Below are 25046 nucleotides of genomic sequence, written 5' to 3'. Positions count from 1 at the left end.
TTGATTGAATTCTCCCATAAAAACTTTTAATTGTTATGTGGAGCTCTACTAAATTAGCAAAGTGTTGTAGGGTAACATAAATTCGGCCCCGCCCGACTTGAAGACATTCTTTATTGGTTTAAACTGCGTTATTTATGTTTATGGAATGACTTTTTTTAAGAAAACTCATCAAATATTTTTGGTTTTAACTCTCTTCAGTTCAGAGTTGCCATCTTTTATGGTTTTTATTAAAATATTTATAACTAAATCTAATAAAAATATATGTATTTTTACAAAACTGGTTAAGTTTCATTTATTTATATACACTAATGCTAATTGTTCTATAGACTTACATAAGTATTGATTGAATACATATATACGTACATTGCACTTAATCTAAAAATGTTGAATATTATGCTTAGGTTCTAAAACCGAAATGAAATTCTGTAATCAGGGGAATCTACGACTTTTCATTTCATTTTTGTGAAAATAAAAAAAATAATTTTGAAAAATAAAATTGAGATTTAAAAGAAAAATCCATGTAAATAATATAAATAAAAAAGTTATTAAAAAAATGGGTTCTAGTCAAAACTCAAAAGATTATTAATTAATTTACATTTGTTTGGTTTAAACTTAAACTAAGTATTGACCTGAGATTTATTTGACTTGTGCCTTGTTGGGGCATTCTTTGGCAATTTCACGAATGACACGGCACAACAATTCACCACAGACTGCCTGGCGGGAACGACCCACAGTGACAACTTCCTCGTGATTGGCCTCATCTTCGCTGCTGTCATAGCCGGTGGCACATTTGTTGGTGATCAGACTGAAGGCGAAGACGGTCAAATCGCAGTGACGGGCGGTGATAACTTCATGAACGGTACTCATGCCCACGGCATCGACGCCCATGGTGCGCAACATTCTCAGCTCGGCCACAGTCTCATAGTTCGGTCCACCCAAACAGGTGTAGACACCCTCGTGAATTTCATTCTCAATGCCCATATCTTTGGCTACCTGCTTGGCAATTTTTATCAAATGGGCATTGTAGGCATTGGTCATGGGTGGGAAGCGGGGTCCGAAACGAGGATCATTGGGCCCCTGCAGGGGTGAGTTGCCGGCAAAACCCATAATGTTGATGTGATCACGCACCAGCATAATGTCACCAACCTTGAATTTGCTGTTAAGACCTCCAGCAGCATTGGTGGCCATAAGGTAACGTACACCAACCAATTTCATGACACGCACCGGCATCGAACATTTGGCCAATGGATAGCCCTCATAGTAATGGAAACGTCCCTGCATGGCCATGACGGGCATATTCTCCAAATAACCAAAAATCATGCGGCCAACATGGCCCTCCACCGTGGACACTGGGAAATTGGGTATATCCTCATATTCAAAGACTTTGGTATCGGTAATCATGTCGGCAATGGAATTCAAACCGGAGCCACAAATAATGCCAATCAGGGGACGAATTGTGGTGCGATCCAATAAGTAATCGGCAATATCTTTAATGACTTCATAGGAATATCTGGGAGAAAATTGAAAACAAAACAATAATGTTAGCAAATAAACAAACAATTAAAAACTTTATTTTTCTTTTGTGGACACATAAAAACAACAACAATTAAAAACATACAAGACATTACAAAGGAAATCACTTGGAAAAAATTGTCTCGCAATATTCCTGGAAAATGTTGAACGGGTTATATTTATACCCACACTACAAGGTGGTCAGGGTATTATGCCTTTGTGCATTTGTTTGGAAAGGAAACAAGATAGACCCATAGTTTCTTTTGATGAACTGCATAGAAACACTTTCTGAATTGATTTATGCATGTCAGTCCGTCCGTCTGTCTGTCCATATATTCTTGTGAACAAAATGCAGGTCGCATTTATTATCCGATTGAGATGGAATTTTCCAAACAACATTTGTTTGGCCCAAGGACGAACCCTATTGAAATTGGAGATAATCGGTCAAAATTTAGATATAGCTCCCATATTTATCTTCGTCCGATTTACCTTTTATTGTGCACCAAACGTGTAATAATATCGAACTGTATGGAATTTTGCACATACAACTAAATTAGGCCTGAAAATAAGTATGCCAAATTTGATCGAAATTGGTTCAGATATAGATATAGCTTCCATATATATTCTTCATCCGATTTGTTGTATATTCAGGGAAATATATCAAATACAGGTCAGAAATATCTTTGCCAAATTTTATTGAGATCGGTTCAGATTTGGATATAGCTCTCATATAGATCTTTATCTGATTTCAAATAAATTTGCACCAAATGGGCAATACAAGTCCGAATTTAAAGCAAACAAATGCCTCGGCATATTTAGGACTTTGAATTTTAAATTATAATTATAATCATAGGGTGTATGATTGAATTCTACCATAAAAACTTACCGTTTTTTTTTTTTTCAAATTTCCTAGTAAAGAGTTGTTATCAAAGCAACGAATGTTTTTTACGATCAGTTCTGTGGAATTGTTTGTGTTCTTTGGAAATCGATTGCAATATAGACGTAGGGAGTGGATCATTAGTGCAGTTATGTTGGCCCGTTTCAAAATCGATTAATTTTATATGTCCACCATATAAATAAGAAGTAAAAAAGCAGTAAGTTCTGCCGGGCCGAACTTTGAATACCCTCCACCATTTGGAACGAATTAAGAAATTTGCAAAAAAACAAAATCCATTAAAAATTCTTTTAACACTTTAAAAATACCGAATATCGTAAGGTGCCGATATATTGGGGGGATATATGATATTGTGGACCTATATAGACAAATCTATGTCTGCTGGTAAAGTACTCACAATGAATTTGCGTGGAATTTCAGAAAATTCCATTGAGAAATGTGGTTAAAATCATCAAAATACCGAATATCGGGGGTACCGTTATATGGGGGCTATACGATATTGTAGACCTATATAGACAATTATCTTGCAGAGGGATAAAACACCCACAAGGAACTCCTTATGTGGAATTTTAGACAATTCCGTTGAAAAATGTGGCGAAAATCATCAAAATATCCAATATCGGGGGGTACCGTTATAATGGGGATATGCGATATTGTGGACCGATATAGCCCATCTTCGAACTTGACCTGCCTGCAGACAAAAGACAGATATGTGCAAAATTTTAGCCTCCTATCTTAATTCGTTTTGACTGTAGCGTGATTACAACAGACGGACAGACGGACGGACAGTGCTAAATCGTCTTAAAATTTCACGCTGGTCAAGAATATATGTACTTTGTTGGGTCTAAAATTATTATTTCGATGAGTTACAAACGGAATGACGAACTTAATATACCCTATGTATGGTGGAGGGTATAAAAATCTCAATTTGTTTGCTGTCATACAATAATGTTTAGAACCTCTCTTAACCTCATATGGGGTTAATATTAAAATTAGTATATTTTTAACAACTAATAACTCTATTTTCTGCCAGGGATAGGAACCTAAACGTTTTAAAAGAAGCCTAAACGTTTTGTTGATGGGTGCAAGAGTGAAATTGGGTGAAAAAAATGTTGATTTGTGTGTTCGCGTTGTAACAAAATGTTTTTGATATTGCTGTGGGCTGGGGGTGAGGTGATTGTGTAAAACGCTTAGATGAGAAAAATAGCAGAAGCATCCACACACAGATATTTGCATAAAGCGTAGAATCTTCTTGATTTCGAGCGAAATTTGCTCTCACTCCAAAAACGAGCAATGCTCTCAATGCTACTCTCTCTTATTAGAGCGACAAAGAAACGTGGAGAATACTCGAATTTTAAGCTGATCAAGAATATTTGTATCTACTTGATCGGCTCACGTTTTTTGCACCTTCCATCTAATAATGGAGAGTATAAAAATGACACAGTGGAAGATATCGCTTTATATTTGTATCGTCCACACGACTTATATACAAACCCTTTTTCATAAGAGAATAAACACTTTTAATAAACATAACTCTTAAATCTCTTAATAAACATAACTCTCTCAAAAAGAGTTGCCCATTCAAACTAGAGTTTTCAATTGAGAGTGAGACTTGAGCGTGAGCAGGATCACACGAAGAGTGGGCATTTAAGTTAATTCGTCGATTCGTCTTTTGTGGAAACGTTGTCTCTCTCGGACGTCACTTCTATTTGAAAAATTAGAATGAAAGACGAATCGCTCGAAATAGAGTAAAAGTTTGCCCTAAAAATAAAATCAAGTGCAAAACAGGCAATCGTTAAGGTATACATACCCTCACACAACGTTCGTTTTTATTTTTAAATATATTTTGTCATAAGTTATGTTATAATTTTAGAAAATATTTTGAAAAGTGCTTGAGTTACAAGATATGGTGATGGAAGTATTTCATTTACTCACTTCATATAATACTGATAAAAATATTGGTATGTCCAAATGAGAGAACTCTAACTTGTTTCACATTTTATTAGAGTTAGAATTATTACCAGAAGGACCGATATATTTCATCTTCAAACCAGACCTTATGTTTGTAAAAATATTAGCATGTGTGAAATTTTAAGAGAATCGGATGCTTATTTCGCTTTCTAGGAGAGTTATAATTATTCAAAAATTGTAACCCCTTGTGGGGGAGGCACCAAAAGGAATAACTCACTCTTGTGTTGGTAGAAATATATCGTTTCATATGGGTTTCATGGTTAATCAACATTTTGACCCATTATGGGCAAAGTACGAGAAGAAGGGGACCGCGTTTATAGGAATGTTGAGAATTGGATAATTGGATCCTTAGTTTGTATATTATAAGAGTTATAATTTTTTAAAATGTTCACCCTTTATGGAGAAGGTATTTGATGGAGTGGACCGACATTGTCCATTTTCGTACCTGACCTAGCACTGGAAAAATATAGATTTTGCAAACTTTGCATGATCTTTTCTTGTTTTACAAGGCAATTTTTTTTGATGAAAATTTTGACCTTTAGTGAGATAGGTACTAGGAGGAGTGGACTCGACTCCAAACGTCCTGGAACGGATTTGGTCCAAACAGATCTAGGGTCTAAAACTGTTGTTTCGATAAGGCACGTTTTGACCGAATTAAATATGCCATCTTACAAGTCCTAATACAAAGAAATAAATACTTTTATTTTACAACCTTTTATGGACCTTGCAAGATAAAACACCTTCTTTTTGTTGCGCCACCATATTTAGTTCAACAATGTCGTGTGAAAAATCCTGATTAATTTCTTGGTAAAAGATAGTGACTAGAGTGATAAGTGAAATAAGACAACGATAGTTAATGTGACGTTAAACGAAAACGAAAACAATTTTTCGACAATCGATGACACAAGTGACAGACTGTCATATTTAGTCCTCCTTCACAGAGTCATGTGAGGCGAAACTAAAGTGAAATTGATTGCAATATTAATAATTGAGATTGTGAATGACATCTAAATAACACAAACAATGTCGCAATAAAAATATGTTTCACCAGATTTTCATAAGCAGTTGAAATGACATTTGTTTGTTTTGTTGCGTTTTATTTATCCTTCGTAACCTACCACAATTTTTCCTGTACCTTATTTTCATCCAATAAGAAATTGAAAAATTTCAAAGAAATTTAATTTATAAAACATTTGCCAATTGCACTTACTTTTCGCATATTTCCGCTTCAATTTTGCTCGTGTCAATATTTGCCGTATTTGTTTTATTTGTAGTATTATTATTTCTGTAAAATTTAAGGCATTGCAGATAGTCATTGTAATTTGGTGGTTTTTTTTTATAAATTTGTTTTGTGTTGTAAATTGTCTAAAAATTGTATTGGAAATTCCATTGAAATATGCGGTTCAGCCATTTTATATTCTATTTGTTTTAGTGTGTTAATAAGCGTAAGCTGTGCTGTACCTAAAGACAGTATTTATCCATTTAAATAAATTTCATTGATTTTTCACTACAAGCGGATTTAAAAATATGTGTTTTTTTAATATATATTTTCTAATTAAAGCTTAAAAGCAGAAACCAGCCGGGCGTATCATGCAATATCCAATACCAAGATTTTGTTTTTTTTTATACCTGTACCGATTTTGTATCTTTAAATACTATCTTTAAATGACTACTGTAGGTTCATATAATTAGGTATGTACCATAATGTTCTACATCGAAATATCCGATATAACTTAGCACATCGTAATATTTTGAAAAAAAACTTCAGTCAGAGGCAATATTGCCATATTTCTTCCTGTACCTCCACCACAGGTTTTATAAATGAAAAATCCACCAAAAAATCTGAAATCTGTTTCGATTTTAGAGATAGCATAAAAATGGAATTTATCGGTTAATATTGATGCAATTCCTCCACAAAGGTACAATTTTAGAGTAATAACCCTGCTAATAGGTGCAATCAATATCCGACTTCCGTCAAAATTTGCAAATTCCAATATTTATACCCGCATCCATATGGCTAGCGAGGGTATATATCATTTTATACGGTCAAAGTGTGCCTAGTCGAAGTAACGGTTTTAGACCCTAGGTCTCTTTGGACCAAATCCGTTTGAGGACATTTGGAGTGGATGTAGCGATGTCTGTCCGTCCGTCCGTCTGTCCGTCTGTCTGGCTGGTGCACACGATAACTCTCGAAGGAGGTCAACTTCTTCTGGTACATTCCCCACAAAAGGTCGACATTTTCAAAAAATATATTTTCTGCACAGAAAGAGAAACGATAATCCGATTTTGCTCCAATAATCCATCTTCAAATTTCTCACATCCCAATATTTTTATCAACCCAAGGTCTGTTGTTAAGATGGAATATATCGGTCCGCTCCTTCTGGTACCTCCCCCACAAAAGGTCGAAATTTTCAAAAAAATATATTTTCAGCACAGAAAGAGAAAGGATGCTTCGATTTTGCTCGAACTTTGCAAATCCTAATATTTGCACCAGTTCTAGGTCAGGTGCGAAAATGGACAATATAGGTCCACTCCATCAAGTACCTCTCCCATAAAGGGTCAAAATTTTGAATAATTACAACCCTTATAAAATGTGATTTAAAAGTTCAATTGACATCAAAGTTCACAAATCCCAATATTTTGTTAAACTCAAGATCTGGTGTTATGATGGAATATATTGGTCCAGTCCTTCTGTTACCTCCCCCACAAAAGGTCAAAATTATGAATATCCATTAAGCTCATAAAACACGAAATTAACATCCGATTTCATTTAGATATGGCACATCTGAATATTCTTATCAACACAGGATCTGTTATAAAAATGGTAGAGATAGAACCATTCCTTCTGGTACCTCCCCCGTAAAGGGTCAAAGTTTTGAATAACCAAAACGTGTATAAAATCCGAAATAAGTGTCAGGTTCTCTTTATATTTCACACATCAACAAATATAATTATAATTATTATAATTAAAAAAAAAATTACACCAAGTAAATTTAACATACAAACATTATATCCCCTTATTACCATCTTTTGTAACATTTTCTAATCAAAAGTTTTCTAACGAGAACCGATACGATTAGAAAAGAAAGAAAAAAAAAAAAAAACAAACAACAAATAAATACAAAAAAAAAAAAAAAAAAAAAAAAACAGAAAAACAACTTCACCTTTGGTATGGATTTTATGAAATAATTAATGTTTAATTGGCATTGATTAGAATTAAATTGGGCGATTTATTGTTAGAACTTGTAAAGAAAGAAAAAAGAACACACACATACACGCAAGTAAATATAAATTTTGATGGAAATGAATTAGTTTACTCTTGGCCATAAATAATAACAATAAAAAAACAAATGTGAAAAGAGCTGAACGAAAATAAGAGATAACATACAAAAACAATGATCGATTGTAACTTGTGCTCCCAAAAAAAGAACCAAAATAATGCAAACCTAAAATAAAAAATTTTGAAACAAAACCAAAAACAACACAAAACACAAATATAATTCAACATAAAAATAACTAAAAATTTCAAAAAAAAAAAAACCAATTTTGATCGACTTTTAGTCACTACTAACTTTTCTTCATTCATCACCATTTCGACTTGTGATAATTGTTTTTGCATTCTTGACGTTGTTGTAGCTGCCGATTCTGATGATCTGGAATAAGAAATAAAATATTTGGAATTGGATTTAAATGCAACAACTACAAAGGAGTTTAATTTATGGGAGTTTTTTTATTTGTTATGAGAGGTGGGTGTGTGGGTGGACATATGTCTGAAAGACCTATGTAAATAATGATATGAAATGCATTTGGAAACCTTAACCATAATTAACAATATATATTTTTTTGGAATTTCATTGATCGGCATTACCAAGCAAATGTTATACCCTTAGCCACAGCCATATGGCTGTGTATATGTATACATTATTTGATACGGCCAAAACGTGCCACGTGGAAATAATGGTTTTACACCCTAGGTCTCTTTGGACCAACTCCGCTTCAAGACATTTGGAGTCGATCTAACGATGTCCGTCCATCTGGCTGGCTGGAGCGCCAGACAACTCTCGAAGGTTATATCGTAATATCATTATCGAAATCGGAGATGGGCAATATAGGTCCACTCTCTCTGGCATTTTCAAAAAAAAAAAAAAAAACATATATATGTATAGACAAATCCTATTTTGCTCCAACTTTGCAAATCCTAATATTTGCATCAGTGCTAGGTCGAAAATGGAAAATATCGGTTCACTCCAACAAATACCTCCCTCACAAAGGGCCAATATTTTGAATAATTATAACTCGTATAAAATGTGATGTAAAAGTCCGATCGTTTCTAAATTACATACATCACAATATTTTTATTAACCCAAGACCTGCTGTGAAGATGGAATATATCGGTCCACTCCATCAAGTTACTCTCCCAGAGAGGGTCAAAATTTTGAATGTACATGAAGCTCATAAAACGCGAAATCAGTATTACCATCATCACAAGATCTGGTATAAAGTTGGTAGGGATCGGACCATTACTTCTGGTACCTCCCACACAAAGGATCAAAATTTTGAATAACCAAAACGAAATTAAAATCCGAAATATGTATCCAGTTCTCTTCATATTTCACATATTCCATAATTTCTACTAACACAAGATCTGCTGTGAAGATGGAATATATCGGTCCTCTTCTTTTGGTATTTCCCACAAAGGGTCGAAATTGTCAAACAAAAAATATTTTACTGCAGAGAAAGATAAACGATTATCCAATTTTGCTCCAACTTTGCAAATTCTAATATTTGCATCAGTACTAGGCCAGATGCGAAAATGGACAATATCGGACCATTCATTCTGGTACCTCCCCCACAAAGGATCAAAGTTTTGAATAACCAAAACTATGATGAAATCGGAAATATGCATCCGTTTCTCTTCTCACATCCGATTATTTCTATTAACACAAGACCTGCTGTGAAGATGGGATATATCGGTCCCATATTTCCCCCACAAAGGGTTATTTGAATATCCATGAGCTTCATGGAAATTAACATCCGATTCCATTCAGACTTGGTACATTTCAATATTTTCATCAATACAAGTTATACAGTTATAAAGATGATCGAGATCGGACCATTTCTTCTGATACCTACCACACATAGGGTTCAAGATTTTGAAAAACAAACGCTCAACGAAATCGAAATAGGCATCCAGCTCTCTTCAAATTTCACACATACAAACATTTTTGCTCACACAAGATCTCATCTGAAGGTGATACATATCTGCGAACCCCTTCTGTTACTTAACCCACAAAGGGTTACAATTTCCAGTACTTATATCTGTCATAACTTGCAAAACAAGTCAGCGATCCTTTATAACTAAATATATATTTCTTTGCCAGAAACCTGAGATGGATATAGAAGTTATGATCTTCCATAAAATTGGATATAAATTTTCGATTTTCTTGTAATTGTACCCATACCAATATTTTTATCTGTATTAGATGAAGTGTGAATATGGAATACTTCGATAGACTATACCTGGGGTACCCCACGCACATTTAAAAATTTCCAAAAATTATGAAATATCTCATATAATGTGAAGCAAGTTACCAATATAGTCCAAACCTGGCACGTCACAACATTTGTATCATATATATTTAGGTCCTATCCGAAATTGACAATTTTGGCCCATTCCTTTGGAACCCACTCCATGGAGGGTCAAAAATTTCAATAATCATAACACAATTCAAAATATATTTTAATCATCGAACATTGGCTGTGGGTATACATCTGTCGGCAAAACCGAATGATATTTTTAATATATATGCAATAGGTCTTTGATACATGTATTTTTATATTTCAGTGCAATTCATATTTTTTTCTAAGAAATAATTGTTAATAATTTCAATGGATATTCTAGCCGTGTATTTAATTCCTCGAAAGGTAATTTGCAATGGGCTTATCTTTGAAAATTTCCCCATAATAAAATGAAACGTGCAGTTTACCGCTCGATAAGTGTATACGCAGAACCCAATAATTTCTACGAATGATTACAAAATTGAAACTGCAGTTTCAATTACTCAATTACTGAGGGGGTTATAAATTCCGACTGAAAAAAATGTAATCAGTAAAAATGTTCAAGTTATCATACAGACCTAATGTGATACTCTTCCAGGTCCTACTCTCAGCTAATCGTATCATTTTCACATTCGTTATTGTTGACACATTTGAAATCGAAATCAAAACCTCAAATCAAAATTGCAGCAAATCGTAATGAATTTGCATAACAATTCTAGAACTGTTTACATTGCAAAACCAAAAAAATACACACACACGCACCGTGTTTGCACACAGTAACGGGAATCTATCCACCTAACTGCTTATCTACTCAGATTAGGTTATTCAAGTGTTTTGCCATAGATATCATCCCAAATACTCAGTTATCAGCAAAAGAAAAAAAAGTGAAATGACACACCTCCGGACAAGGCAATTCCGTAATAAAATATTTTGGAATTTGGTCAACTTTTACTACCAATGCAATTAATTCAACAAGCAAAGTTCGCTAGATAATAGGTGTGTTCGATAAGTTTCCAGGGAAATATTTGCAAAAATAAAATTCTTACTCATTCATTCTAAAACGTAAAAATACATCATTTAGAAAAAAAACTTTCATTTTTATTGGAAAATACTCTTAAAATCGATCAAAAATACGTACTAAAATGTACTATATTTGGCTTTTGCGTGGATTGACTTGAAAGCCTAAAATTTGGCATTAGGATCACCTCTTGTGTGGTTTGGTTGATACATGGTGGGAGATTTGGAATTAGACGCTAAATAGTATTGCCATTGCTATTTTAAGGAGGAATAGGCCAGGAAATTTGAAATTTGGGTTGAGTGTCTTTGATGTTGTGTGGGATAGATAGACTAAAGGATTTTGCGAAATTCTAACAATACGTACCAAAAGTACTAAAATGCACTAAATTTGGTACAACTTGGAATTATGAGAATGGATAGTGATAAAATCTTGAAATTATAGTACGAGAATTCATGGAAATTGGGTTAATGCAGAGAGATGATTTGGAAATTTCTGTAAGTGTAAGAACAGTACTAAATGGTACTAAATTTGGTAATGACCAATAGAATAGGGTTGGAATTCTCAAATTTAATATTGAGGTCTCGCTTGGTATTTGGAGGTAGAAACGTACTAAATAGTACTATATAAAAACGTACTACATAGTATAATATTTAGTACAGTTTGGTATTGGGTGAATAGAAAGTGCTTAAACTTTGAAACTTAGTATTAGACTCGTGGTCATGTGTTGCATATTATATATGGAGATGCTTTCGTAAATGTGTACGAAAAGTGCTGGATGATACTTTATTTGGTATTGGGATAAGGGATCTCTATCCCTTCTAAGGAATCTCTATCCAATTCTAAAATTTGATATTTAGATTACTGGTGGTATGTGTAATTGAGATTTGGCGGGCGTTTGGAACTGTGTCCTACATTTGTACAAAAAGTACTAAATGGTACTAAATTCGGTATTGGGTGAAGGTATAGGGCTGGAATCCTTTAATTCGATATTGAGACCTCTATTGGAATCTGGAATTGAAATGCGGAGGTGGTTTTGGAAATGTGTACTAAAATTGTATGAAACGTACTAAATAGTACTAAATTTGGTATTGGGTAAGGGATAAATATAAAATTCTGAAATATGAAATTTAGATTGCTGATGGTATCTGGCGGTGGTTTATAAATGCGTCCTATATTTGTATAAAAAGTACTAAGTTTGGGCTGAAATCCACAATTTTGACATGGATGTCACGGTTGGTGTCTGTGGTTAGGATGTGGAGATGGTTTTGAAAATGTGTACTATAATTGCTCGAAAAGCAGTAAGTGGTACTAAATTGAGTATTGGGAGAAGGCGCATAGCTGGAATATAGTTGAGGTCTCTGTTGGTATTTGGGATTGAGATATGAAGGCGGTTTTGGAAATTCTTACTATGATTTTTTCGAAAAGTATTAAATTATACTAAATTCGCTGTTGAGTAAATGTATAGAGCCTGAATCTTGAAATCTGATAATGAGGTCACTTTTGCTTTCCAGAATTTAGATATTTTTTGGTGGCCAGATTTTTTTATGAAAAGGCTTCTAAATAGTTTTGCCAGAATACAGACGTGGGGCCATTGTACAATGGTAATAATATCCTCCTCGGTACACTTCAAAATGAAAGATGTTTTGGTGCAAAAGGAAATCATACAGGATAAACTTAAATATTATAAAAAAAACTTTAAGGTCTAAAAATATAGACCGATTCACGAATTTCGTCAAAAAATACCTCTAAAATGGAAACTATTATATGGGGCTATGTGAAAACATGGACCTGCATACGTTTTTTTATAGACTGTAGTATCGTTGTATGGAGGCTATACTGAGTCTTGGACCTGCATAGACAATTTCCCGTCGTAGGTTGTAGTACCCATTAAGAACTTCAAATATGAAATTTGACCCAATTCCGGTGAATTATGTCGCGAAAATCCTTGAATTGACGAATATCTCTGGATGGCGTTTAGTGGGTCTTATACTAAAACGTAGACCTATATAGACAATTCTCTTCCAGGGAGTAAAATACTCAGAGGGAACTCCTTGTGTGGATTTTCAGACTATTCCATTGAAAAATGTGACTAAAATCATCAAAATACCGAATGTCGGGAGGTACAATTATATGGGGGGTAAACGATATCGTGAGCCTATACAGACAATTCTCTTTCAGGGGGTAAAGTACTCAGAAGAAAATCCTCGTGTGAATTTTCAGACAATTCCATTGAAAATTATGGCAAAAATCATCAAAATACCGAATATCGGAGGTACTGTTAAATTGCGGATATACGATATCGTGGACCTATATGGACAATACTCTCGAATAGAGGGAAGGGGGTATACGTTATCGTGGACCTATGTAGGAAATTCTTTTTTAGGTTGACCGATATAGTCCATCTTCGAACTTGACCTGCCTACAGACAAAAGACAGATCGGTGCAGAATTTTAGCTTCCTATCTTTATTCGTTTTGACTCTAGCGTGATTAAAACATACGGACAAACGGATGGAAAGGGCTAAAACGTCTCAGAATTTGACACTGATCATGAATATACATATATACTTTGACGAACTTAATATACCCTCCATACTATGTATGGTGGACCCTCCAATTGACTTAATTAATACTAACAAGTAATTCTGATAAAAAATTATTTTAACAATTTATTTTTTGTTGTTCTTCAAAAAACAATTCTTCTAGCAAGTCTCTAAAATCTACAAAACTGTTCGGGTACAGTTAAATCAATGACTCTGCTCTACAATGAAATGGTGTTGGTAAGATGAGTGAATACTGGATCATTATCTTTCGAAATGACAAACTTTTTTTTTTGTTTCTTCATTTAACTACGTCGTTTGCTTATCGCTCTGAAGTGTCTTCGTTCGTTCGTTTGCTTGTTTTTGTTTCATCAGCAAAATTTCTATGTAGCGTTGATGAGTAAATGTTTATTATTCTTTCGACGTAAGCTTTAACCTCCTGCCTCCTATTTCACATGGTAATGATGCTAGCGTTTGGCAAATTCATGTTTTGTTATTGTTCGGTGATTTTGAATTGAATTTGAAAATAATTCTAATCTATTGACAGTTAATGTGACATGCGAATTCCAATATTGTATTACATGTGATCTTCTCATTGCTACATTTCCTAGCCCACATTAGGGTGATGGCCATAATAAAATGTTAAAACATTTGTTGCAAAGGTTATTGTAATTATTTTTAATTTTTTAGTTAGTTACGTTGAGTGCTACATTGAACGTATCTGGTTTAGATGAAATGGAGGCGTGTACGGCTTGTCAAGATTAGCACAAATATTCCTCCACGTGTCAGATCTGCTCTGAATTGTAATGTGTTAGGGTTTGTTTTGTTTCTCATACAGATGCTCCGCTTTTGTGTGTTTTTGTTTTAGTCATATTATCGCTTGAGGTTTGTTGAATAAACATTTGTTACACAATTGTTGTTGTTGTTGGTGTTCTATTATATAACATAAAAGTTAGTTAAGCAAATTTGTTTGGAAACCTATGTTAAACTATGTGGCGCCCAAGTTGAGTTGTGGAACCCATCTAAGAAAATAATTCTCAATAGGTATATGTATATCTGTCATAATGTGTGTGTGTTTGTAGATCTTAATTATCTTGACATTGACCACACAAATCGAGTTAACACAACAACATTGTTTTTTTAAATATTTCAAACAACAACAAATACATTTCATTACAAGTCTTTGGGGGTATGTACCCAACACACCCATTCAATTAAGCCAATGAGAATTGAAGTTTATTTTTAACAAATTTGGTGAGGTACGCGTGCCGCTGAAATGCGAAACAATTTTTATCAGCCAAACAAAACACTTCAAATGCCAACATCACCACCATATGCATATATTTTTTCTGAACTTGATTTGAATCAAAGTATGTATGTAAGTAAATGTGTACATACATACATACCTAGTTATTTTGGTGAAGCGGTTCGAACCGCTTTAATATTCCTTTATTTGTTTTTGTTTACAAAAAAAAAAAAAAAAATAGTTATCAAAATAATAAAAGCGCAATATCTAATAATCGAAAAAATGCCCTAAAACAATTCAGTTTTTGAAAAAAAAAATCGAGAAATAAATCGAAAAATGTGCGGTTTTTTTTGTTTTCTATTTTGAATACTAACATGGTTTTTTCACTCGGGGGGGTTTTATGCTAATAATGCCACCGACATCACGCGATATAAACGAATTATTTACACATTTTTTTCTCGATCTATGTATGTCGAATCCATAACATTATTATAAATACAAAAATTTCTAGATTTGAGTTTTTGAACTTGTTATCTCCGAATTCGGACAGTTCGGATGTTCAATTTTTTCAATGTTAATTATAAATGCACATATTTCTGATGTTGTTTTCTTTTAACGTTATTAAATAATAAATAAATCATCTTTCAACTTTTGAACAAGTTTCTGAAGGCAAGTGTGGGTATAAATAGGTTGTACCGTTGTATGAAAAAGTAAAATAAAAAAATATTGGTAAGATTTAAAATAATAAAAAATTTCTAGCAAATAATCTATTGGAAATCTGAAAAATAAAATCTAATTATCCTTATCCTAAGTTGACCTCTTATAAAATTGAGGTAAATTTATTCTGACCTCGATTTATACAAATTTAAACTTTAAGAAAATTTCTGCCATTAACGCCATCCTTCTGAATGGAGACTTCGTAGGAGAATCTATATTAATAAAAGAGTAAAGTGATTGACCGACTGACTGACATAATGATTCATCAACGGCCAGACGTAGTGGCTGAAGCTAGAATTTTAAAACTTTGGGTCCAAAGGTGTCATATAAAACTAGGTTTTTGGAGATTCGTGCTAAAGGGGTACGAAAAGTATCAAAAATTGAATGCTTTGTGTTAAACAAATTGAGCTAAAATTCTGAAATTTGAAATTCTGATGGGATGCGGGATAGTGATAAAAAGGATTTTTGGAAATTCAAACTTTAAGGCTACGAAAAATGCTGAAATGGTACTTAACTTCTAAAATTGTACCATTTGGTATTATGTGACTCGATAGAGCCAAACACTTGATATAAAGCTGGAGTTTTGAATTTTTCTATTGGGATCTCTGTAAAAGGAAAAATTGTGATAAAGAGGTGGTTTTGGAAATGTGCACTAAGTCTGCGAACTATACTAAATAGTACTAAATGTGGAATAGTTGGTTTTGGGGTGAAGGGATAAAGCTGTAATATTAAAATTTTCTATTGAAGTTGCTATTGGTGGTGAGAGGTTGTTTTTTGTGCTACGAGTGCCCGAAAAGTGCTAAATAGTACTATATTTGGTACAATTGAGTTTCGGGTAAACAGATAGTGCTTGAAATCTTTGATGATTGGGATCGCTCTCCTGGACATATATATGAAAAATATATCGAATATGTGTACTATAATTGTAGGAAAAGTACTAAATGGTACTATATTTGGTATTGGGTGAAGGGATAGGGTTGGAATCCAAAAAAATTAACATTGCACTATGGGTTTTTTTACGTTTATTTTGGCATAAACTCTAATTTCAAAGCTATTGAATTGAAACTTGGTTTGTATGCATTTTTTATGCTTCCAAGATGACCTACCAATTTTCATATGATTTGGGGCACTATTTCATATAGCTGCTATATAGCCGATCTGGCCGATTTGACCCAACTTTTTTGTTTATGAAGCTATTGAAGTGAAATTTGGTTTGTATTAATTTTTTATACCCCAAAGATGACTTACGAATTTTCATATGATTTGGGGCACTATTTCATATAGCTGCTATATAGCCGATTTGGCCTATTTGACCAAACTTGTTTATTTATGAAGCTGTTGAAGTGAAATTTGTTTGGTATACATTTTTTATTCTCCCAAGATGACCTAAAACATTTTCATATGATTTGGGACACTATTTCATGTAGCTGCTATATAGCCGATCTGGCCGATTTGACCCAACTTTTTTTTTATGAAGCTATTGAATTGAAATTTGATTTGTATTCATTTTTATGCCCCCAAGATGACCTACGAATTTTCATATGATTTGGGGCACTATTTCATGTAGCTGCTATATAGCCGATCTAGCCGATCGGCTATGATGATTTGGAGAAACATACTGCTCATTCATTACAATAATTATACTTTTGCTAAGCCATTTTGAATGTTTAGTTTTAAATCGCTCTAGTTTACGGATGCACTTTGGCAAATGCTTTTTTATATAATTAACAAAATCTTTCACTTGTTTTGATATCAAACGCATTTAGTCTTCATTTAAACTGATATTATTGATATTCTGTAATACATATTTCATAAGTGCATCTTCTGAGCGATTGTTGCTTCTCCAAATTTCAATAAGCGCTGCATGGACAAACACATGTTTATCTGCAAAACACGTGTTGGCACAAAATAGAACAAAAAAGGCTAGTTACTCATTAATTAACACACTTTTGTTAATAACTTGGCATTTATACCTTTTTGCAATGCTTTGCCATTCACAAGTTACACTCTACGGAACACAACTACAATTTATAGATTTTATATAAAGCTATACATAAACGAAACAATTCACAGTATTACAACAACAGACAATTATGACAAAAAGGGCACCTCGTCTTAGTTGTACATACCTGCACTAACGTTTTCCATAATTACACATTTTATTTTTTTTTCAATTTTGTCAAATCAGAAGCACTTGAACTTAGCTGATCTTTACCGCCAGTTGTACCAAAACAAAGTGACTTTCAAACAGCTGACTTTAAAAGCTCGCCAGCAAAAAAGGGTTGTCACCCGTATTGATATTAAACATTTTTTCTTCTAATATGGGTATCTACATTTAGGAAATCAGTTAAATTTCAAAATATGAAACCAAAAAAAAAATGACTTTATGCCAAAAAATCATGCTTTTTACCCATAGTGCATTGGTATTTGAAATTGAGATATGGAGGTAGGAAAGAAAGTTGACCAAAATTTGGTATTGGGCGAAGGCATGGAGTTTAAACTGTGAAATTTTATATTGCAACAACTGTCGGTGACTAGTATTGAGATATGGAACAGTTTTGCACATGACTCCTAAAATTATACGAATGGTATTACTAGACCTGGTATTCCGAAATTTGGTATTGAGCTTTCTATTGGTATCTGGTGTTGAGATCTGGTAATAGTCTGGCAAATCAGTTCCACAATTTTTCGAAAAGTACTAAATTAGTACTATAGTTTGTCTATGATGGAGATATGTAAATTGTTTTGGATATGCGTACTAAATTTAATATTAAGTTAAGGGATAGGACTGGAATCCTGCAATTTGATTTAAATGTCACTGTTGGTATCTGGAATTGAGATATGGAGGGGGTTTTGGAAATGTGTATTATTATTGTACGAAAAGTACTTATTGTACAAAATTTGATAACTGCCCTAAATGGTGCTAAATGTGATAATTAATTTGGAAATTATAGAGCTGTAATTATGAAATGTGATATTGAGATCTTTTGGTATTTGGAATTGATACATAAAACCTTGAACCTATGAGGTTTTGATTAAATTTTTTCAAACTAAACAAATTGTGAATATTGAGTAGTAAGACGGCCTAACATAGACTGTTGAATCGATCTAAATTTGTGGGGTTAAAATTGGATTTAGAATTATGACATATACTGGGACTTACAGTAGAATTTCACGACAGATAATTCTGCGGAATTTTCGACTTGCTATGTCCTATTTAAAATGAAAAATTTCAAAAAATCCCGTTGGTAACTTGTTTGAGGGTTAACATTTTCTACCACATTTAACCTTAACTATCCAAAGATACTTCATACCTAAACCGTAAAGATTCCATGGAAAAGTAATCTAAAAATTTCAAAAACAAGGTGAGGAAGTGGATATTTGCATTCTCAATTAGGGCTATCTTTCAAAGGGCCCAAAGACGTGTCTTCTCTTTCGAGCTCTGCATAATAATAATATAAATAACTCTTTCTCTACAAAAAAAAACACAGCCAGTGCACAGTGGTCGAGGTCGTATGGGAACAGCGGCCAAAAATACTTTCAGTGCAGATATCAATATGAATCTTTGGTTATGGTACCTTGATGGGATAAATATAAAAAATGTGACAAAATGGATATGGTCGATGCATGTTTTGACATGGTCCCCATATAACGTACCTCCCGAATAAGGGTTATTTGCCCAATTCTTGTCACATTTCTACACCAGATTGTAATGTTGTTTGACATTTTACGTTCTAAGGAGCTAAAAAATAATCTTACTGAAAATTATTTGGAACAGCCCGCCATCAGGTAGAGTCCCTTGTAAGGTACCTCCAAAAATAGAAGCATTTTTTATACAAATCTAGTCCAAATTTGATTATTTTTTGTAAACAAAATAAAATAACAATTTAGTGTAAAATTAAATCAAAGATAAATTTTGCACAAATAATTAGTTTCACTTAAGGCCCTATTGAAATTGGATATAGCCGGTCAAAATTTACGTATAGCTCCTATATATTTTCATCCAATTTGCCTTATATTGTGCACCAAACTTGTAATATCAGCCCAAATAGTATGGAATATACGTACGACCAGATGGGACCTGAAAATAAGTATGCCAAATTTGATCGAAATCGGTTCAGATATATATATAGCTCCCATATATATTGTTCATCCGATTTGTAATTTTTAATATAATATACACTCTGTGACAACGATATTTGGGGAAATATAGCTCTCATATATATCTATTCGATTTCAAGTTAATTGTGCACCAAATGGATAATACAAGCCCGAATTGAAAAGGCACAACTGCCTCGAAAAATTTAATAGAAATCGATTCAGAGGAGGATATTCCTCCCATATATTAGTTTCTTTGGACTTTCAATTATTACTATAATCATTGTTTGTATGATTTAATTCTCACAAATTCCCCATTAAAACCTTTATTTATACTAAATATGCAAAGTGGTGTAGGGTATCATGAAGTCGGCCCCGCTCGACTTTAAGACTTTATTTACTGGTTATTGTTTGGTACGGCTCGCTGTCCCATTATAAAAGGGTCAGAACTCAGAGGAAGACGGTTAATAAGATCTGTGTTTTTTGAAACACGAGAATTTTTTCGGGCATGATTTAGTCGAAACTTGGAAGATAGTGCCATGGATATAAATTTGTTAACTTTTTCGACATAAATATTATACCCAGAGGACAATGCTTGCAACATTATTGAACACCCCTCAATTACATCCTTATCAATCATTAACAACAAAAACATATTCTATGTCACTAGCACCATAGAACTGACAAAATTGCAGCGAAGCCCCTTCAGTATATTGGGCATAACATACAAATCTGACAAAATCTGAAAGTTAAATTAGCACTTTTAGAATCTTAGGACCATTACTAATAGCGTGAAAAAAATCACATTGGAGGATTCAGGGGGGAAAACAATTAAAACTTTAACTGAAATCCAATTTTATTTTCAAAATTAATCTTAAAGGCAACTCAGAACACTCACACTAAAAATAAATTAATACCTTGCTTTTCAATAATAATGCCAAGATTTGTAATTTTAAAATGTATTTAATTTTGTAATACAGTTCTATTTTTACTCCACTTTTTCTCTGATCCCACTGAAAAAAACAACTAACTACATTTTCTCTTTTTTGATGCTATTTTCGAAGTGTCCCGTTAGAATGAAGCCAAGATTATTATGTTTTCTAAAAAGCTTAACCCCTTAAGAGTTCATTTGTACACATTTGACAATAAATATCTGATTTTCAATTTTTGAATTTTGGCCAATGGCAGCGACCACTGTGCAGTGTAAACTGCCTTTCGGCTAGACGGTCATCTATGGTAATATATCTGTCTGTCGTATTCTTAACCAATGAAAAAGGCACAATTGGCCAATTGACCACACCTTGTATGAAAAAAACCCAAGGTTAACAAACCTCAATGTAAATATTTATTGCTCAGACATACGAGTACAATTTTCAACGGCTTGAAAAAGAAAGTTTGTTGTCTAAAGCTATAAGAGAAGACAGCCTGAAAGTCTATTAGAAAATTAATTTTTTGTAATTGTTTTTTTTTTTTTTTTTTTTTTTGCATTCCAATAAATATGAATCTTTTATAGATAATTAAATGCCATAATCTAGAAAGTTTTTGTCTATATTTCTAAAAAAAAGTATTGAATTAAAAAGCTTCCCCATTTAGTCAATGTCAATGCTGTCAAGATAAGATATCCAAATTCAAGAGTTTTTTTGTAGACCATCTCTAATACGATTCCTTGCTACTCAGGGCTTGGATAAGGTGCGTAAAAAGAACTTCTATTATGAATTTTTAGATAATTCCATTGAAAAATGTAGCTAAAATCATGAAAATACCGAATATAGGGAGGTACCGTTATATGGGGGATATACGATATCGTGGATCTATACTCTTCCAAGGGGTACATTATTCAGAAGTGGATTTTTAGACAATTTCATTGAATAATTTGGCTACAATCATCAAAATACCAAATATCGGGGGGAACCGTTATAAGTGGTCTATACGATATCGTGGACCGATATACCACATCTTTGAATTTGACCTGCCTGCAGACAAAATACTGATCTGTGCAAAATTTGTTCTTTATCTTTATTCGTTTTGACTCCAGCGTGATTAAAACAGATGGACGGACAGGGCTAAATCGTCTTAGAATTTTGCGCTGATCAATGAGTTACAAACGGAATGACGAACTTAATATACCCTCCATATTATGTATGGTTAAGGATATAAAAAGACGGACATCCATAATTCGATTCAGAACATTATTTCATAAGGATCCTCAAAAGTAATTATGGGTCTTAATGTTTCGTTCTGCAAATTACAAATCTAAAGTTTTGCAGAAGAAAATGATTCAGTTGGAAAATAAAAGATATTAAAAATTCGGTTTCAATATAACATGAACCTTCCTTGACAATTTTCGACAGGAAATGACTTATAACCATCTAAAAATTAAAATATATAATTTTAAAATATCGAAAACTGAACTATGCCACTGTATGAATACTTAACCCAATAATTGCCCAATTGGAATCAAAAACACTAAATTTTATGATTACATCGAATTAATTTTCAAAATGACGAAAAATCTGGACTTATTACAAAAATTTACCTTTAAAAATGTAGACAATTTGGGGGTATCGTTATACGGACCCCTTTACAAATAATCCTTCATTCAGTATATTGTATGTATGTTTTGTACACACTGATAGACGAAATACGGATCTGAAATGTCCCTTTCAAAAATATAAAATCCAAATCACCCATTTTTATAATCTCTTTTCAGATTTTTCATATAGATATTTGATTACATATGATGATAAATATCCACAATTAGTTCTCAATTCAATGTCCATATTTCTTTTTAAATATTTAATAAAAATTCAAAATACCGGAAATTCGGCTGCATTTTAATACCAGCCTTTTACAAGAATGTGCCATTACTTTTAATATTCTGCAAGAATAATTCAAACACACTGACATGCGAAAATACCAAATTGGTGAAAAGATTTTCATTTTAAATTTTTTCACGGAGCAATTTGTTTACATCCTCTCATCCTCATCAATAATATCCCTATTTAATTTACTTCACTTCTGGAATTTTCCATCTCCATGTGTGTTTTATTGGCACTCTTATCACTCTTCTTTGGCTTTACAAGACAACATTTGTTAGGTGCTGACTGCCCATTGTGGGCATTATTTCTTGATAATATAAAGTCAACTTTTATGGATCATTTCAAAACTTGTTATGACGAACGAGTTGGAACAGGTCATCAATTACAATAACAACCCAAAGGGGTTTCATAATTACATGTGTTCCCTTCAATGGAATGCTGAGACAACTTCCCTTTACAGGAAATCCACATACATGGCTAGAAAAATGAAACTAGAAAAGAATACTTACGTATTATTCTCAATGGCCGTATAGGTATTGCGGGTAGTATTGCCATTCATTTCAGTGCCATTAGTCTTGGACTTGGCAATAAGGCAGGAGCTGTCACTTGCACTGGAGCCGGTCATGATGATGTTTTTTCGCTTTTCTTCTTTGGATTTCAAATTTCTTTCAAATAAAATCCCGCAAACGCGTGTTTACTTTATTTTGCACAGAAATACAATTTTGGAATTCAAGTCAAGTTTCGAAAATATCGTCAACTTGTTATGCTAATCACTGGTAAGGGGGGTCCAAATTTTTGTTTCCCTTTTCTTGTTTTTTTTTTTGACACAATCTTATCTAAATTTTTAATTAAATAAAATTTGTATTGAATTTGCTATCAACAATTTTGCCACTACTAACAAAAATAGACGGCTGTTTATTCACAACTTGTGGAAAAATAAAATAAGCGTTACGATGTTGCTTGCTTCAAGCGTTTTTGTCAACTGATCGGCTGGCCTGTTAGATGGGCCCTATTTATAAGAAACTTGCTTGTTGGTGTTCATCAGACCGGTGTTGTTTGTCTCATCATCATCGTCGTCGTCGTTAACCAAACATCAACACAAACTACTGCTACTCACCGCAGAAACGATCGTCGTTCACAACACACCACCACCACCACCACTACCACCTCCTTTATCATTATCAACGACATCATCATCGTCTTCGTCGTCGTCGGCATTTGCTGATCGTGGTGAGAGTTTTGGGTTTCAGTTCAGTTACACACATATGTACAATTCATTGGCCCTTGTTGGTTCTCTGTTGTCTTCTCAATTTTCTTCTTGAGTCGAGAGTTTGGCGCTTTATTTTCACAAATTAAATTTATTTTATTTTGATTGAAAGCAAAAAAAAAAAAAATGTTTGAACGTTAAATTGCCAACAATGTTGCCATATGTGATAAGATATTGTTTTGCCGGAATTATTCACAAGAATGGAATTTTGAAAACCAAAAAAACATACTCAAAATATAAAAAGGAATCTCCAATAAATAGTAAAAAACTGCATTATATTTTATAATTAGAGAATAAATACAGTAAGGAAAAGTCATAAGTCGGGCGGGGCCGACTATATGATACCCTACATCACTATGCTAATTTAGTAGAGCTCACGTAAAAAAAGAATTTATTTGAAGTGGACCATACCACCTATCAATATTTGGCTTTAGAGCATTTTTAGTTTGGTTTCAAAGGGAACTAATATATGGGAGGCATATCCAATTCTGAATCGATATTTACTAAATTTGATGGAGAAACTTTTATCTTTTGATATAAAATAACATTGCTAGGAAGGATTATATTAAAAAACAAGTAAGCAAAGGCTATAGTCGTGCGGGGCCGACCATGTGATACCCTACAACACTACAATATGTTACAAGCCCCCTTATTTCCAAATCCATTTTGGAAGAGTTCGCTTTTGAAAATATGTCATGGTGCTCAGCCCAGATATTACCCTCAGCATTTTGACCAGGGACATTTGCCCAATATTTACGCACTGCGTCGTGCTGTTAGTTGTTGTGGTCCATTTTATAGCTAAACATAATCCAATGGCCATCCAAAAAGCTAGAATTCTTCCCTGTCCTTAACGCTCTTCTCAGGCATGTCGAATGGCTTCAATTGTGTGATCAGGATTTTTTTCTGTTTTTGATTCATATTTCTCTAAAAGCAAGAGGCCTCTCTGTATCTCCCAATTTAGACTCATCTATATGCTTTTCTTGTCTAAGATATTAGTCTGCGAAATTAAAGCCAGAAGTCAGAAAAAGCCAGAAGTTCGCCTTTTGTGTATTTCGGATATCGCATGTGAGTAATGCTGGCATTTTTTCATACAAAATTAGTGGACTATTGTACCCGCTGTCCTAAACTCTAACTTTATGCGAGATTTCGTGTACTTTGGTTTATATTTGTGACCTTTATAACGGCTGCAAAAACAGGAACATTTTTAGTTGTTGGTCCATTTCAACCCCTAAATATATTGCGGACATCTTTGAAAATAACAGGCCTAGCCCTTCTGAGCCGAACCCTACCCTTTTCGTGAGGATAATTGCAATCTGCATATAATATGTGTGTAAAATGAAAAAATATTACAAATAATACCCTTCAATATTATAAGTCAAATTGAAAATATCGCATGCGATAAAAAA

General features: G+C 33.4%; 1 protein-coding gene across 3 annotated transcripts; it reads right to left on the bottom strand.

Moving 5' to 3' along the window:
• Positions 1–175: 175 nt before the first annotated feature.
• Positions 176–23368, bottom strand: LOC101898644 (purine nucleoside phosphorylase). 3 transcript variants are annotated; one of them, XM_011292392.3, is made up of 4 exons: positions 22883–23368; positions 7951–8031; positions 5589–5663; positions 176–1510 (listed from the first exon to the last, which is right to left on the bottom strand). In XM_011292392.3, exons 1-4 carry the CDS (start codon positions 22996–22998, stop codon positions 637–639), a joined length of 1146 nt encoding a protein of 381 aa, XP_011290694.1. In that variant the 5' UTR covers positions 22999–23368; the 3' UTR covers positions 176–636. The 3 variants fall into 3 exon arrangements, with proteins under 3 accessions (XP_011290694.1, XP_005179050.1, XP_005179051.1); XM_005178993.4 differs by lacking the exon at positions 5589–5663 and having other exon boundaries at positions 22883–23367; XM_005178994.4 differs by lacking the exons at positions 5589–5663; positions 7951–8031 and having other exon boundaries at positions 22883–23367.
• Between the last annotated feature and the right edge of the window lie 1678 nt (positions 23369–25046).

This window comes from Musca domestica, unplaced genomic scaffold (genome assembly GCF_030504385.1).
Source record: "Musca domestica strain aabys unplaced genomic scaffold, Musca_domestica.polishedcontigs.V.1.1 90, whole genome shotgun sequence".
Classification (NCBI taxonomy): domain Eukaryota; kingdom Metazoa; phylum Arthropoda; class Insecta; order Diptera; family Muscidae; genus Musca; species Musca domestica.
Note: the sequence above shows the minus strand (reverse complement) of the source record. Positions and strands in the feature narration are given on the sequence as shown.